An 18016-nucleotide genomic window follows, 5' to 3' on the forward strand; every position below is an offset into this window, starting at 1 on the left:
AGAGGAGTTCCTGATCATCATCAAGAAACTTATATGGGCATATGACCATTTACCAGAGCAAGTATTCAGTGATGATGAAACCTCTCTGTCCTGGAAAAAGATAGTAAAGAGGGCATTTATTAGCCAAAAAGAGAGTTGAGCACCATGTTTTAAGCAAAAAAATATAGAATGACACTGCTGTTTTGTGTTAATGGCATTGGGTTAATCATTATGACAGAATTGTAACACTGCTAATCCCTGAGCCCTGAACAGAAATGATTAATTCTAACTGCAAGTCTCTGGGATGCATGACTATGAGCACTTTTCATAGAGGGGTTTCATCGGTACTTTTTTCTTGAAGTCCAAACATGCCTCACCAGTAAGGGATTGACCTTCAAGGGCTACCAATACTGGACAGTCTAAGTCATCTAATTCATCCTCTAGATCAGAGAGTAATGACATTTAAAGGCCCATTACACTTGGTACTCTAAGGAGAGAATTTTTCAAGCCATGGAAGATGATCCTACAAAAGAATGAATGAGTCACTGGAAATTATCTGAATAAAAAAATTTGATGAATGATTGGAAATTATCTAAATATAAGAAATGGTGAACGACTGGAAATTGTCTGGCATTGTACATAAAGTCACTGATACTGAAGTCAATAATATTGATAACAAAGTAAAAGTAGAAAAAAACTTTGAATAAAACTGAGGAATCAAATACAAATAAATTATTTCAAAATACTGTATTTACATTTTTCTGTAAAAAGATTAAATATACCAGCTTCTGACAAACTCAAAAATGCAGTCATCATGTAAAATATCTTTGCTCTGAGAATCTCTATGAGGATATACCTGCCATCCCCTCCATAAGCCATAAATACTGAAAGAGCCAAGAAGGCTTGGGACAATGCTCTCAGGCTAGAAAAGAGAATGTGTCAGTGATTTCACCACATTTACCACCAAGTCTATCAAAGAGATGATAAAAGAAACTGTGACTACAGCTAAGAAGGTGGGTAGGAGAGGGTTACAAAAGATACTGTGTGGGTACGAAAGGGCTTCAAAAGATACTGTATCAGATGAAGAAGATGAAGAGGAGGCTTCACACAAAAACAATTTAGATATCACAATGGGATTTCATCAATCCACTGCTCTCATGGACTATTTTTATATTGACCTGCCAATGATACATGCCCTGAAAGTAAAGGAAATAGCAGGAGAACATAAATACATTTTTTGAAGAAATGAAAAGGAAAAAAGTAAAACAGAAATCACAATGTACTTCTTGAAATGAAACAGAAATCACAAGGTACTTCCTAAAATGAAACAGACACCACAAAGTACTTCCTAAACATCAAACCCAGAATTCTGGCCTCCCTTTTCACCCCTCCCATCAAAGCAGCTCTGAAATCAGCACCTCCTCCTCTTCCAAATACGGAACATACAGATGAAGAGGGTGAAGAAACTGATGGTCTAGTTCCAATTATGGAACAGATGATTATAACACTATACAGTTAATAAACATGTACATTGTGATGTGTATGTCTTCAAGTGAAAGCATATAACTGTACAGCAAGAACTGCATCAGCATATTTGTATTGCATCACCTTTTTTATTATCATCATCATTCAATGTCACTGAGTTATCATATGAAAGGCTTTAGTGAAGTAGACACACATTAGCATTCCATTATACTGTACATGCATATGTGAATACTATAATTAAGATTACAGTAATTTTTAAAATTAATATTGTTTTCTAAATCTGGTGACACATGAAGTATAAAAAATAAACTATGGCACTGTACATATACAATGCTCTCTCTTTCTCTCTAAATACATACAAAATTTGAGGGGCAAAGACATGGGCAAACACAAGATGTGACTTGAACAGACTGAGAAAAATAATGATGGAATCAAAGTTACACTAAAGTGAGGAAAAATTGCAAAGCAAAACAGAAAAGCAGAATACTCATAGTGAGTTGGCTGTATAAGGGAACTCTCATACAATATTCCAGTCACATCACACATGCAAGCCGTGCATGAAAAGTCGTTGAAAAGAACACTAGCCACTGTGTGTGACAATAATGCTTGCAGACACAAGCAGGCAGCATAGCCATGACCAGTACTAATGGCACAACCTGAAGTGTTGCTTGCGGAAACAAACTGGCAGCATGATACACTATAAAAATCTAGAGAGAAAGGCACTATGTCCAAACTCAGAGAAGGTGACCAGTAGAATGAGGGGCATTAATCAGTACACCAAACAACAAGGAGCTGGCTGTGCATGCATGACAGAACTGTTCAATTTGGAAGTTTCTCTTTCTTGCAAGTGGATGCATCCTACATAATTAAAGGCTATTCCATGATGAATGGGTCTGTGATAACTAAAACCTCTAGCCATTAAAAAAATTAGTTCAACATGCTCAACAAATAATTTCCTCCACTTTTCCCAAGCAAAAGATTATATGCAGTACATAATATGCAACAATATTGAAACAGTATTTTTGACAAGGGTTGGCAGGTCCAAAGGATATGCATATGGCCATATAAGCACCAAGAACGGAGCAAAAGGGAAATATATCAGTGAGGGTAGTTGGATATTTTTCTTGAGCTTTGGGGGGTGTCAAGTTCTTAAAACTGGCTGACTAATGCTGAAAATCTAAACACAAGAGACAGACACACCCTGAAAATACCTTCCCACTCTGAAAACAATAAACAGCCAACACTTAATAATACCTAAGAAACAAACTTTTATATAACTGTTGACTATGGACATGAAGATCATGCGTATTAGTGCCAAAACAGGTACAAATTTAGATGAAATACTCTTTGAATATATAAAAGCAAAACAATAATTTTTTGTTGCTCAAGTTACCAAGTGACCAAATATAAGCATTAAATTTGATTAGAGTCATCGCTGTTAACAGAAAAGTCACTTACAAGAATATGATTACTGATAATGCAATCTTATCAAGAATGACATCAAACACGCATGCAATTCATTGAGAAAATATTCCACATACTACAGCAAACTATGTTAAAAGGCAATTAGAGCTTGAAATCATGCAAAAGTGGATTAAACACATAATATTTGACATAACTATAAACTATAAATATTTCAAGAAAAGATTGAAACTATAAAACCAAAAATTATATTCATAACATACATTGTATTAACATCTACAATGAACATCCTATTACAGTACTTGATATACTGTCCACAATTACTCAACTTAAAATTAAAACACAAATAGCTTTCCCACATCTTGAAAACAGGAGAGAATCAGGAGAGAAAAAAGTTAGGATGCAGGATGACAGAAAAAGGATGTTAGTCAGGATCACATGTTAATAAGGACTCACCAGCAGCCGCCCCTGGGGATAGAGATCCGGCCTGTGGTGATGATGAGTGAGTTGGAGAAAGAGTGGGAGCCGTAAGTAGGACAGGAGTGTCCAGGAGGCTTGTATTCTCACCGCGTGACCCTTCAGTGTGTCTCCCTTCTGTGCCCCTGCCAGAGAGATTTGGTCGAGGACGCGTGAAAGTCATAACACCTGATGAAGTTGAGTTGCTCCCTGTTGTGCTGCTGCTACTGCTTCCTTGGGATCCTCCACCATTACTGTTGTTTCGACTGTGGCTTAAACCCCGAGCATTGCGCCTTGCTAAATATGCAGCTATCATTTGAGGCCTGTTTCAAAAGACATTTACAACAAAACTATATTACCATATTGTGATTACTACAATCATCACAACCCTACAAACAAGGAATCAAAAGATGAATTTCTCATTAGTTCTATGCACCAATCAAAATAGCTCTAACTGCAGCAGAAAATATCAAAATCTTCCCAATGCAAAAGGGGTGAACTTCAATTATCACTTTTGCATTACTAATGATAAAACCAATCTATTCCAATTTAACTGAAATTCAAAGTTTGCATTCTTAAGTACAGAATTTCCAACAATAAAAAGGCACTAGGCTGGTAACTCCATCCAAAGCAGATACGAAATGGACACATGATAAAAAATAGTATATGTACATCATATTTCTGTAACAGGATACCCACTAATGGAGGTTAAGGCAACCAACAGCATAAATTACAAGTCCACAACAAAGTAAAAACCTTGAAAGAAAGAGGAGGAACCTTTTTAATGACTATAGATACGGCATCTTATGAGTCCTTGTCACATTAGTTTATACTGGAAGTAAGATTATTTATGGCTTATTAACTTTTGGGTCTAAATATATATATCTATATATATGGACCTTACAAAAGCAGGCATGGCACTGGAAAATACTTTTAAGCACCCTTTTGGCCTTCTTGTATTCACTGTTGTACCTATTTTACTGTAATCATCTCTCTTTCATCACCTATTTATATAAGAAGTAAAAGTGAGCTCAATGAAAGCCTTAAGCCCTACATAGTCCAAAGCCTACGTCCTCTTATTGTTAAGAGTTCTTTTAACACTGCCCTTCGATCACCTTAATGTCTATTTTTGAGGTGAAACTTACCCTCCACCATTTGCTTCACCTGCAACTACTTGGTGCTGATTCGACTAGTGTTAAAACTGAAACAATTGTTAATGAAAACTCCCGACAGTTACCCTTACTCACTGTCGGGAGTTTTCAATAACAATTGTTTCAGTTTTAACACTTGTCGAATCCGCACCAAGGGTGGGGTAAGACAGCGACTGCTTTGATTGTCATTCTTCTCGTCAATGAAACTGGCTGGTTCTCCAGACAAGTGCTCCAAAATTTGGGTTTGTTTTTCTTGGTTAACAAATTGGATCAACTGGATTTTGGTTTGTGTTTGGTAATATGGACTCTTCTTCTCAATCTTCCAAATTGAAATTTGTTAGATTTTGTAAGGTTAGGGGTTGTAAGACCAAATTGGGTTAAATGAAGTACGATGCACATGAAATATGCATTGATCATTGAGGGGTGAATTGTAACCCAGACAACCATTGTGATCATTGCAAGGGTTGGTCTTTGGAAGAGACAGAGAAGATGATAAATTGCCAAAATTAGAAAAGAGAAGGATAGACTTAGAAAGATTAAAGAGGAGAGCTAGTCTTGAATCTAGGTCTTCTTTAGAATTAACACCTGGTCAAGAAGATAGAGATAAGTCTATAGATTCTTCTGTAGAGAATACAGATTCCTTCTACACCCAAAATGTCAGTCCAGGGTGGTAGGTTAGATTTAAAGCAGTAAGATATTGACTTGGGATGTAATTTACAAAAGAAAACAAAAGCATGTCATGTATGGAAGAAACCATTTCATAACACTCCCCTGTATTTGCAAAAAAAAAAAAAAAAATGGTAGGTCAAATATACAAAATTATTTAAAAGTGTACAGTGTATCTGAATAAAATTTTCAATAACTTTAAATCAACAAAACTATTTACATGACTGGTATATGTACATATCTCTCTCTCTCTACAGTATTGTAGTGTTACATACAAATATTTTTCCATCCGTTTATGCCCACTTGTGTTGGATTACGGTAAACTATGTAATTAGTGTGTTTGCTTGCCTTTCTCTCTCTCTGTCTCTACCTATCTCTTAGGTTATTCTTTATGAGAAAAAAAGTTTGATACAGAGAACTGCCAGATTCTAAAAAATCAAACATTACTTTTGACAGAGAAAAACATAATATTCTGTGGAAAATGGGGATATCAAATGCACAGTAAGTCCATAGTTTCTGTGTGTTTATGCCTGCAGTCTAATGGATCAATGTGTGTACTATGTATTTAAGCACACTTCATACTACTGTCAGAGTTGGCAAGCACAGGATGACGTTCGGTTCATGATGCTAGGAATTGCCTAACAACAAAATGTGAGAGTCTGTATTGTTTACTGATAATGAATGAAAAAATTACAGTTCAGAATACAAATATGGAACTCCAGAAGGATTTCTCTCATACAACTGGTATAATTCAAATTACCAACAAACCTTTGGTTCCAAGGGTGCTGGTTATGACAGATTTTACTGTAATAATGATGATGATATTTGAATAAATACAGTGTTATAGAGTTTGGCTAGGTACAAGTAATGGTAATCAATGGCATCTGAGTAAACATTAACCTACCGGATACCTCAGCTTTGCATACAAGTCTCTGTTATATATTTCAAGACATTTTTGGGGAAAAAAGACATCTGTATATGCTATTATATACAGTCTTTCAGGATGCATCAAGATTATCTAATACTGTTTCACTCTAAATCCATGATTAGGAAGACTGAGGGTGTGACTCATGGTACCTAAAAAGCAAGTTACAACTGGCAGTCTGAAAGGCTTCAAAATTGGAAAGCTCAGCAACATAAGCTAACACACTCATCAGTAAGCTATACAAAATCTAAATCAAAGCCCAAATGAACCCAGTGGAAAACACGCAGATGATGAAGGCACACAAAAACCACCAAATGTGCTGCATGTGAAAATAATTTCTATCTGCAGTGAAACCATGAGCAATTGTGGCAACAACATGAGGAGAGCTTACTTTTATCACCATCTTTTGCTTGGCAAAAAAGAGCCCTTGATTTCATTGAAGGAAGAACCATGGCGCAAGAAGCAGTATAGTGTGAAGAAATTTGTTCAACAGATGGCACTGGAGAAGGAGATAGTGATGCAAATTCAAATAAAGAAGAGTTCAAAGATATCAACAGAAGACTTTGGGGTAAGATGCTTACATGACTACTACTGGGCAAAGGAGAACCACTGGTTCACTGAAAAGTCACAACATATCTTAAAAGTAAGCTGAGGTCAACACTGCTGCCCACACCATGACAAACGCACATGAAGATCATGGTATAGTGAGGACATGAATGAATTACATGCTCAACCAGATAGGCCTTAACAACAGGCCTTAACAAGTGCACTGAGGCATGGTGTAGAAATCACCACCAGTAAAGTATAATCATTTAGTACACAACATTAGAACCTAAGCCACCTAAATATTCTTTAGCTATCACTTACAAAAACACCATTCAAAGATACAGTGAAAATTTGAGTTACAGCGCAAAGATCACAGCAAAATAAAAAGATCACAAAGGTACATAATTAAGCAAAATCACAAAGTTACACAGAACAAGGTAAATATGTTCAGTGTCCAAGATAAAAACAACTCAAAGTATTTACATCTGAATATCTACATTATATACAGTGCTAGAACTACCCATGAATACTACACAGTGACAAGAACTAAAGAAACTGCCTAACAAATCTTTACAACACACCCGCCACAGAAAATAAAAATGAAAAACTGACTGAAATGAGAGTGAAATATGACAATTAGTGTATGAAATAAATGTAAAAACAACATAAGTTCAACATGGAAAGAAATATAGTAACCAATGTAGGAAATTACCAGACTGTGGACCACAGCTACCCACCCATGAAATTTTACCAGACTTACGTTAAAGCAAAACAAATTACAAAAAGTATTACTGATTGAATGAGTGAACACAATGAATGACAGACATATGAAATAATGGAGGCTCTTGGAAAGAACAACAAAGTTAACTACATAGACAGCAGTCACTTATAAAGTGAGAGAAATGCAAGTGTCATGCACAACACTGGGCAGGTCCACTAGTAACATCTCAGTCTTGATTAATATGAGCAGCTATGACTGTATATTTCCTCATCCATGGAAATGACGTAATGTGTGATTAATGCGGCTGTGGCCAAACAAATTTTGTACCTACTTTTTCATCTTTTAAAAGTAAATTTCATTTCATAGTTTAGATTTACATATTTTATCCTCAATATTACACATGCAAATTTGTGTCTTTAATTATTTACTTGTACAGTACTCTGAAATTGTATTTGTAAGTTTACATTGAACCCCCCGTATTTGCGGGGGATGCGTACCGCACCCACACCCCCCCCGAATAGATAAAATCCGTGAATACTTAAAACCCCTCTAAAAACACTCAGAACTGCCCATTTTGATAGTTTAAACACAAGAAAAATGGTAAAAATGCTTATACCTGAGTATTTTAATAGTTTTATCACAAAAAGTGCATTTATTCATGAAAATTATATGGCAATACAGTAATTAGTGAATATTTCTCAGTGAAAAATATCACGAATGGGCGAATTTTCCGCGAATAATGGGTAGATATGTTCCACAGAGAAACCCGCGAATGTGTGAGTCCGCGAATCGTGAGAACGCGAATAAGGGGGGTTTACTGTATATGGATGCCAGATAAACACATTTCCCAAAGGATTTGTTAAGTGGTATGTGAAAGGCACACAGCAATCAGCTGGGGCTAAAGGATACAGCAAAGAAAGCAAAGAACATTTAGTACCATCTACAATATACACCTAAGGCACTGTAAGTGGTACTCCTATCCAGTAAATAAGCCATAAACCAGAATTACCTATCCAGGAAACTTACTTGGCAACCTGAACATAATTTCCTGGGAATACACCTGCTCTGTCTGTTGTGATACATCGTCCTTTGAACCAACCATCTTGGCACTTTTCTGTGACAGTGTAGATGTATCCTTTCCTTAACTCTAGCTCATCAGCTTTTCGCCCTTGGTAAGAATATAGTGCCACATAACTAGAAAATAAAGAAAGAAAAATTATTTTAAAAATTATTTCACTGAAACCAGCCTATCACTTTCTCTAATGCCTCACATGCCACAACAGTCACTAAGTTTTTCCATCTGTGACCCAAGGATGCATGGTAACTGGGAGGGATGGGACAAGAGTGGGACACTGAGTATTACAATGTTTTTATTTATAAAACATAAGATCTCCAAATTTTTTCAAGAAATCCTATCATTTGCAACATAATAGTTAAATGGGAGTCACACTTCTCACCCATTACAATGAACATACCAAGTCTATGAACTCATCAACCCATTAACCATGTAACCAATATTTATTGTAAATTACTTTTAACACTTTTAACATTAACATTGTCTGTGGATTTACAGTTTCAAGGTTTACAATTGCCTCCAGAAAACAAAATTAAATGGAAAATTACAGATTTCAATTACATTTGTGGCACTGACGCCATCTAGTTAGTAAGCACTATAATGAGAATGGTTAAAAGGTAAAACTGATAAATAAATTACCGTATATTTTCATGCATAAGATGACCGTTAGATAAAACGAGATAAAAAATTATGCCAAATTTTCATGAATTTATCTCATATCTGTAGTATAAGACGACTGCTAAATTACAAAACCATCTGTGTACAGCTAGCATTTGCAAAAACAGGTATCTTATGAAATACTGGTTATGTCCAGATGATGTTATTACAAATGCTGTTTTACTTACTGTATCCTTAGAAATTCAAAATATTGTATATACTCGCGTATCATGCGACTTTTGAAGACCCAATTTTGAAGCTAATTTTAAGGGGGTCGCATCATACACGAAATATTAAATTAGTGTATGTAACATTCACATTTAGTAATGTATTATAAAATACAAAATAACGAATATACATATTTTCCATGGATCTTTTAACAAGTTATGCTTTACTTCACTGTATCCAGTAATATTGTATGCATTCGCATATTACTAATTGTACTGTATTATAAAATACAAATATAGCGATCATGCGCCATTTGCACTGTTTAGGTTTTTGTGAACATGGACAACAATATCTTCCAGGAATTTTTGTTTCAGCATCAATTAATTTCCATTTAAAAATAACCATGAGGGAAGGTTTAATCCCATTTGCCATACACGTTAAAACAACAGTAAAATGTGTTCTTTCATGCCCAGTAGTTTTGATTAAAATACTGGTTAAGTTTAGGAGTTTCATCCATGTTGCCAATGCACGATAATTTATAGTCATTAGTGCTTGAACATTGTTTGTTTTCTCAGCTTCAGCTACAACTTGCAGTATAAGGGTATAATGTAAAATATGTATCAGTCCTATTCTACTTAACGTCATTTGTAATATAACTACAGTAATTGTTTACTACTGTACAATGGTTGAAATGCAAGCAAAACAGCTATTGTTATCCAATTTGGTTGTTTAAAGCCACGGCCTAGACCATGTTCATAGCAAAACAGTTGTTTCTCGTTCGGTTGTTTAAGGCTGTACTCATTTACTCAACAAGTATAGTGTAACTAACAATCCTTTAACAATTGCTTTTAATTTTTTAACTTATTTAACTAGAAGATGGGATAAAGAGATGGAGTAAAAGAGGTTAGTCCATAGTAATCTGGTCTCTCAGAAAAGGAACTCGCATGATACACGAGATACATGATAAAATCTTTTTTTGTGAGTGAAAATTTGGGGGTTGCACAATGCGCGAGATAGCGCGTTAACGAGTATATACAATAAACAAAATGACAAAGTCGATTCCATATGTTTTTCCTACACACGTCATCTAAAAGGGAAATCACTGTTTTGCTTAAGTTTCTCGCCAATCATAAGATGTAAGTGCAACCATAACTTGATATTTACATTTTGTCAGCTTGCTGCCCTCGCATAGATAAAAGTTGATTTCACTGATATGGAATTATTCCTTGAATAGGATATTTATTATGAAGATATGCTAATAATGCATAAGGTACATATGGTTTTATTACCTTTATTATCACTTTATTTCATAATGTGCATCTTTTCATGTATGTCGGTGGTTATCGCACCAAGGCCAAGGCTAGCTTACCAATAAACATCACTTAGAATTCAAGGTTTGACTTTTAGAATAGTAGTATTAGACAACCCCCAATTTTTAGGGGTGAATTTCATGATTTAAAGGTCATCTTATACGTGGAAATATATCGTACTGATCACTTAGTAAATGAAAACATTCTAATGCTGGAAAATGATGATATTGCTCTAAAAAAAAAAAAGGCAATGGTCTCATGTGAAATCAATCACTAACTGTACTTACAATATCTCTCCTTAGTAAAACACTATCCAACATGGCAGAGCAAGACAAAAGTCAAAGATAAAGGCTACACTTAGAAATGTCTTTGATTGCTTACAGTTTACTAATTTGCTGAAAGCCTGAGCAGGATAAAAAGATATAAAATAGAAATAATGGTGTGCATGATTACACAGAAATAAATCTAAATAATGAAACTGACTAGAGCTAAGATTATACAGAGACTGCTATCAACAAGCTACCCAAATGAAGAGTGAGGGTTTTACCTTCCTAAAACCTACAGTCCATATAAATGTATGTTGTGGCTATCCAGCCTCTAGAGTATCTTTTAAATCTCTTGAATCAATTATGTACGTGTCTTGGATTCATGAAGCCCACCAATGGGGGTTACTGTAAATTACTAGTTTGTTTTGAAATAAAAATTCCACACTGCCAATTTCCTAAATACAGAAAAACAGGTCTGGAATAGCAACTGTATTAACCTTTACAAAAAAATATACTTACAATGTAGTGGCTGTTACTTGTGGAGTTGAAGAAGATACAGACACTTGGTTTGAAGATACAGTGGATGACCGTAACCTAGGAGATCCAATGGATTCAGTTTTTGTGGTTTGATCTTCGTTTGGAGATGCTTCCTGAGACACTTCTGCATCAGTGGTCCCTGGTCCAGGCCCACCAGCACCAAGTCCTGAAGGCCCCAAGCTGTTGGTGCGATTGGTTCCTTCTTCAGTAGGACTCACAATTTCTAAGGAGTGTCTGAAACATATAAATGTCATCGTAACCAATTTTGAAAACGATATCAAGTCTGTATCTTGTAAAAAACTTAGATTAATATAAAAAAAATGTAAAATTTTCATAAATGCATAAAGGTTTACAAAATATTATGAAGAACATCGGTGACCATATTGTTTCAATCAAGAATTTTCACAACTATACCTCATTTTATTTTGTATTTTTGCTTTCATACTGTAACTTTATGTGCATCCTTATAAGCATAATACTATATACCCATACTGACATTAAATGCAAAACACAGGAACTGGAATCCATAAAATGTAATCATAATTTTCAAAGCTGATCTTGAAGACTTGAACTAGCCATGGAACTGGAGAAATCTTCACACCAATCAAATATGGACTTTAAACTTTGATTAGTTTTCCTCAAAAGATGTTTTGTATACTGTTACTCAGAGTACAGAAGGTGAGGGACTCAGGAGGGAGGAGCTGAAAAGCCTTGAGAAATAATTAAAAGGCATTCACAGAATACTGTACTGTATATGAACAAATATAGTTGTCATCTTACAGACTGCAACCAATGTGTAAAATTTTCATTTACAACCTAAATACCTTCAAACCTGAGTTGCTTCTCTTGCATAACTACCTCAGGGACCTCTAATCTGTGTTACTTGAACTTCTGTTACTTGAACTTCAAGTTCAACAAGAATGATACACCTTAAGTTATACTCTAGTTTAAATTATGCTGAATAAAAAAAATTCTTAAGTTATTTTTAAATACGGACTATTCAAGCATCACACATGAAATCCAGACGGTTCTTTATATGTTCAGCAGTTATAGGAATCATTCTATGCATGGTCCCATCTACCTGGAGCAGAAACAAGGGGCCAGGAGAAGGGTAAGGGGTTTCATACAGTAAAGATTCTTTTTAAAGAATATACTTTTGTTTCATCACAAGCCTATTACTTTAACACAGTATGAGTAGCAACTTTGGCAGAAGTTCATCGGGCTAATGATGATCTAATGGGGAAAAGGACCGAAGGGGATAAGGGGGCCCCTAGGCATATATACATAAACATGCAGCTCAAACAGGAACAGTAAGGCTTAGGAGTTGGACTTGGGCCCTGTCTGAAAAATTTGAAGAGCATACGATTAGATATGAAAGCCCATAATAGCAGCACTAACTTCTGGAAAAGAAGTTAAGATGCAATAAATAATGAAATAAAAAGATTAAAGTTTGCTTCATTACTTCATTCTGAAAATCAGGCCAATGGGATTCAAAACACTATGTCCGCACAGTCTCTAATAGATTAAAAAATTCATTTTGAACTTGATGTGTTGGCCAAAAGTAGAGTCACCCCTGAGACTTCAAAAGTGGCATGGGGAATGAAAGTAACAAAAGTACTCTGTGCAAAGCAATAAAGGTTTTCTGAGCCAAAAGAGAAGTTTCCTGCATCCCACAGAATTATGGAGACAAACTAGCTGGGAGTGCCCTTCTGATGGAAAGATGAAAGCCCAAAAAGCAATAAGAATCTCAATCTTGAAAGATCTATTGGAGCTTAAAGATACTTCAATATCTGTTGGATCTTGAAGACAAAGTTCCTCACATTTGACAGCTCCTGATCTACCAATGATTCCATTACTTTAAGATTTTTGGAGCACACTTATTAATTGATAACCCATTCCACTAACTGCTGTGCCTGCATATTACATAAAACAAGAGCAAAAATGAATGAATAATCACAAATTCTTTGTCATCATAACTTTGAGGGGGTTATTAACATCAATATCCTCTTTGGTCCATAAAATATAAATCTGTATCAGGTTGTTCTGCAAAGATATGGCAGAGATGAATGTCTATGGTACTACCTAACAAAAATTTGAAGCCATTCATATCTGCCCATTCTGTAATTCACTTGATGGTATGCTGGATTTTACACTTAACCATCACCAATAGGATGTACAGCCATTCTAGAAGCAAGATATTGGTAAGTCATCTACAACAAGGTACCTGAAATGTCATCAGGAATGACAGCTGCAATACTAATGATTACAACGGCAAAAATTTCAATATTAAGTATACGCTCCCCTGAGGAACACCTTCCTGGCATCTCTTATCATAAAATATTTTACCAACTTTAACCTTAAAATATCTGATCAACAATAATGCTTTAATTAAAAAACCCATACCTCCTAGAAGTATTGTAAGATGTGTCTCTATGTCAAAGAAAACAAGTGACATGTCCCTGCACAGAAGCAAATGCTTTACATACAATTCTAGCAATATTTAATTATCTCTTGTGGAATGCATTTGTGTAATCCAAATTGTTACGGTGATAGAATATTATGCTCTACATATCATACCAAAAGGGTTGTGATCACCATCTTTTCTATTAATCGATATAAACAAGAAGAACATACAATTGGCCAGTAACTAAAAAAGGGTCTCTTGCAGGTTTGAAAAATGGTAAAACACAGGTAATTATTCCATATGGCTAGGTAACTGCTGCATACCTCATAATCTCTTGATTATTCTGAATATGAGATGTTTAATATTTCTGATATATGCCATTCGCTATAGAAAACGCAACAAACAAAAATGCTCCCTCTGTGCTTCATAACGGTAAGAAAAACACTGCTTTTATCGGTGGTGCCAAAAGAAAAAGCAACAGGCAAACTACTGAATGGTACGGGGGGACCTTCTTAGGAACCAGGTTTTGGGTGGGGGAAAGCAACAGGCGGGTTCCACGCCGCCCGTAACGTACAGAATTCCCAATTTTCTGACCCATTAGTCTGCATACAAAAGGTTGTCCCAGTACGCTACATACGTAAGGCTGACCTGCTACACTACATACGTGATGCTGACCCGCTATACTACATACATGAGGCTGACCCGCTACACTATATACGTGAGGCTGACCCGGTACTCTGCACCTATGGAAACCGCTAGGCTAGACTACTTGTAGCCTACATAAACGTGGGTTAGGCTAGTCCCTGCCTACATTAGAATGGACACTAATTTTGTAATGGTCATTTTTTTAATATTTCTGCTTTCAGTTTGGGGGTGGCGGAATGGCGCTTGGCGCCTTATCCGCATTTTGAAATATTCTTGGCAAGCTTGTATGTTCTGGCAAGAGGTAATGATTCACTGCACGCGCTAGCCACAGGGGTTACAGAAAACAACAAACTGCATACTAGGCTCCATTCCAAAACATCACAATTCAGCTAGCAACAAAACAATTGTAAAAAGACAGGTAAATGCTCTGCTTACCTTACTCAAAATCGCATGTAGGTAACAGTATCGGCTTCATAGGTCCTACCATCCTGGGCTTCTTTGCAGCTGCTGGCTGCCGAACAGGTGAGTGGGAAGCACTCAGTCCGGGTCTTATTGTATTCGGTCGGGAAAGTAAATCAGGGACGGGAGATGTCGGGCAGCTCTTGAGCGGATTGACACACTTAATTAACTCAAGAAATGCCCGAAATGGACACGGAACACCTTCCAGATATCGCTTCTGGATGCAGTATGTAGAAAAGTAACTCTGGTAAAGTGGTTTCTGCATACCGCGTCTCAGTAGCACGCTCCGTTTGAGAACGCACCACTGTGACTCTACAGAGTTCGTGTGTACACTCGGATCGTCAGGACTAACGAAGTTGACACTGTGGTTCACAGAGCTGTGCACGAAATAATGATCCTGGACATTGCTGTATGCCTTCCAATCAGATATGATCATGGTTTCTGGAAGATGTTGGCCAGCAACACTGGGAGCAGTTTCAGAGGAGCAGTTCGGAACCACCTGAAAAAATGTTTCATGCGTCTGTTGGTCAATGCCACCTAACACCCACGCTCCATCAACCTTACGGCCACGGTTATTACGTTTCCCAAATTTACTTTTGTCACTCTCAACAATATGACCAGGACCACCAATTTTCTTATCATCAGCCAGCAGTATTTCACAACAAATGTCTCCACAGAAGTTGTACCAATCAATAGTCGTGTGTGACGATAGCGGCACAACAAAGGATCGTAACACGTACTGTGGCAATTTCTTGGCAAAACAAAACATGAGCACAATTATTCCCTGCAGAGACATTCTTGACTTTTCAAAGAAGGACCTGTGCTGTACTTGTACCTTCTTTCTGCACCAACAGTTCACGCAGCGCCACATGTGCACCAGGTGTCCAGTGGCTGGGAGGACTACATCTTGAACGAAATGGCGGTTTCCTGCTTTGCAAGCACTACATAATCCAGAAAAGTCCCCTAGCAGTCCTTGCTGGTACAGACACTTCGTGAATTCACCAGTGTTCCATAGTAACTCGGGAACCACCGGAATGTATGGGTCTGTGTATGCATTGAATTCTTCCATGGTGTTAATTTTCAGGAAAAAATCAAGTTGTGACTCTCCACCTCTAAATGCCGCAATGGAGAGTCACGTGGAAGAATTCAATGGCCTGGACCCATGAATCATATCAACAGAACACATTGTGATTGGTTCAAAGTATTTAATCCGTAAGCCCTAGGGAATGACCTGGGTCAGCCTGAGATACGATTGGACGACGGAATTAAATTTCCAGCAGCCAGCCTTAGGAACTATGGGGTGTGAGGAGCACAGCACTTCGGTCATCTTATGAACTACAGGAGAGCGGTGTTGCATGACACCATTCATGTCAAATTGGTACTTAGAAACATTTACACTCCAATGAAAAAATTGTAGTTCGGGAAAATCAAGCAAATTGGTCAGGTAAGGTACTTTTAGGGTAGATTTGATCATGCTGAACAACATTTATTCTATGCAATTTTTCATTCAGAGTCGTTGTTGATGAGTTATAGGCGCGTCCCTCGGTTGTCCACACTACCCCAAACGTCCTTTCTGTATAAGGTATATCTTTCATTTCCATTTAATGAAAAGCCTAGGGGTTCTTATTCTTCCCTCCTTTTATGTTGGTATCTAGAGAACAGTTTTTTTTTTTTTGACACATGAGAAAAGTATTATGCAAAAATGTTACTTTATCTCTTGGCACAGGTCATGTGAGCATCATTTACTCACAACATTACAGGAGGATTTAGTTCAAATTTTTTGGCAAATTTTCTAACTTTTGTCCCTGTGCTCCAGACAGTAGTCTGTAAGCAAACTAGTAAAAAAAAAAATCTGTCTATCACAGTCTTCTTGCTGTTTTCACTGCATTTCAAAACCAAGCTCTTGAGTGTCTAAACAAAATAACTGCAGTTTGGTGTCTAAGAAGATGAGTTAGAGAGGTCCCTGTAGCTCAGTGCCATTGTCTTCAGTTCTCCTGACTATCAGGGAACTGGGCATCTATACAATCCAGTGGATTTCAGTATAGAGTGTATTCCAGCTGTATGTCGTGTCCCATTTACTATCTCAATAGCAGTGTCTACTTGCCTACTATTGAAAAATCATCATCATAAAATTTTTACCTATCTGCTTTTTCAGTACAACACAATGGTGACCTCTAAAGAGGTAGCCCATCATCAGTATCGATTATAACAGAAGTGTGATTACTGTTGTGCTAATCATCAAGTGCTCTCCAATCAAAATCAACACTACATTTAGATAAAAGGAATATAGCATATATAGATTCTTTTTAGTTGAATTTGCACTGCTATAGCCAGCAATAGTACGTTTTGAGTATTGGAATGTCATGACAGATACAGACAGGGCATTTACAATGACTTTCTAATCCCATATCATACTATTTCTATGGTAAACATATTCTACAGGACAAGATGTTTGCTCAACCAATACAGTCTCTTGCAAATATACATCTGCTGGAGAACTCTCATACAGCTGTGTCTTTAGCTCCTCATATTCAGTTGACAGCTCAAATGTACTGTAAAAGGAAATCCTCATGACGTCTAGACCCTTTGCTATCTGACTGTTCTAACCAGACCCACAGAAACAAGCTAACTAGTAATAATCCAAAAACCACCCTCTTCACTGTCTTCTTTATGATTCGATTTTTGTACTGCAGCAGAAGGTTCCACTGTTGCACTGCTGTTTGTCTCAAGAGAGACAAATGTCTCTATAACTACAGTTATGTCTTTCCAAATGATAAAAATGAAAATCCACTGTTTTCTGGTTACCTAAGTTTCCTATTTTTGTCTCCATAGAGGCAGCAGCACCAACATATGTCAATGCTGCAATGTCAGTACCCTCCAAAGAGATGATGAGTAAACAACTGCTACAGGCATTGGACCAACATTTGCTGGTCAAACCTCCACGTCTTACATTATGGCTTTACTGCTGTGTTGTTCTTTCTTGAGCACTATCTTGCCTTCACATATCTGGTGTTTCTTGTGGATTTAGGGGCTGATTCCACTTTTGGTTTCTTAAGAGACTCTCTAACATCTGTGTACAGTTTGAAATTTGGATTGAATCTGTCAGCCACTCTCTTTCACTGAAGAAAAAGAAATTCATTTATT

The 18016-nt window shown here is 36.7% G+C and overlaps 1 protein-coding gene across 14 annotated transcripts in view; it reads right to left on the bottom strand.

Moving 5' to 3' along the window:
- The window catches only part of POSH (Plenty of SH3s), a 235756-nt gene that overhangs the window by 66289 nt on the left and 151451 nt on the right, over positions 1–18016 (bottom strand). For 8 of the 14 annotated variants that reach the window (XM_067127349.1, XM_067127346.1, XM_067127343.1 and 5 more), the window contains 3 exons: positions 11347–11598; positions 8378–8545; positions 3454–3665 (listed from right to left, as the gene is read on the bottom strand). In XM_067127349.1, the coding sequence (XP_066983450.1) occupies positions 3454–3665; positions 8378–8545; positions 11347–11598 (632 nt within the window). Of the gene's footprint in view, positions 1–3342; positions 3666–8377; positions 8546–11346; positions 11599–18016 lie in introns of all 14 variants that reach the window. The other 6 variants (XM_067127341.1, XM_067127337.1, XM_067127347.1 and 3 more) reach the window with 1 other exon arrangement.

This window comes from Macrobrachium rosenbergii, chromosome 25 (genome assembly GCF_040412425.1).
Source record: "Macrobrachium rosenbergii isolate ZJJX-2024 chromosome 25, ASM4041242v1, whole genome shotgun sequence".
Taxonomy (NCBI): domain Eukaryota; kingdom Metazoa; phylum Arthropoda; class Malacostraca; order Decapoda; family Palaemonidae; genus Macrobrachium; species Macrobrachium rosenbergii.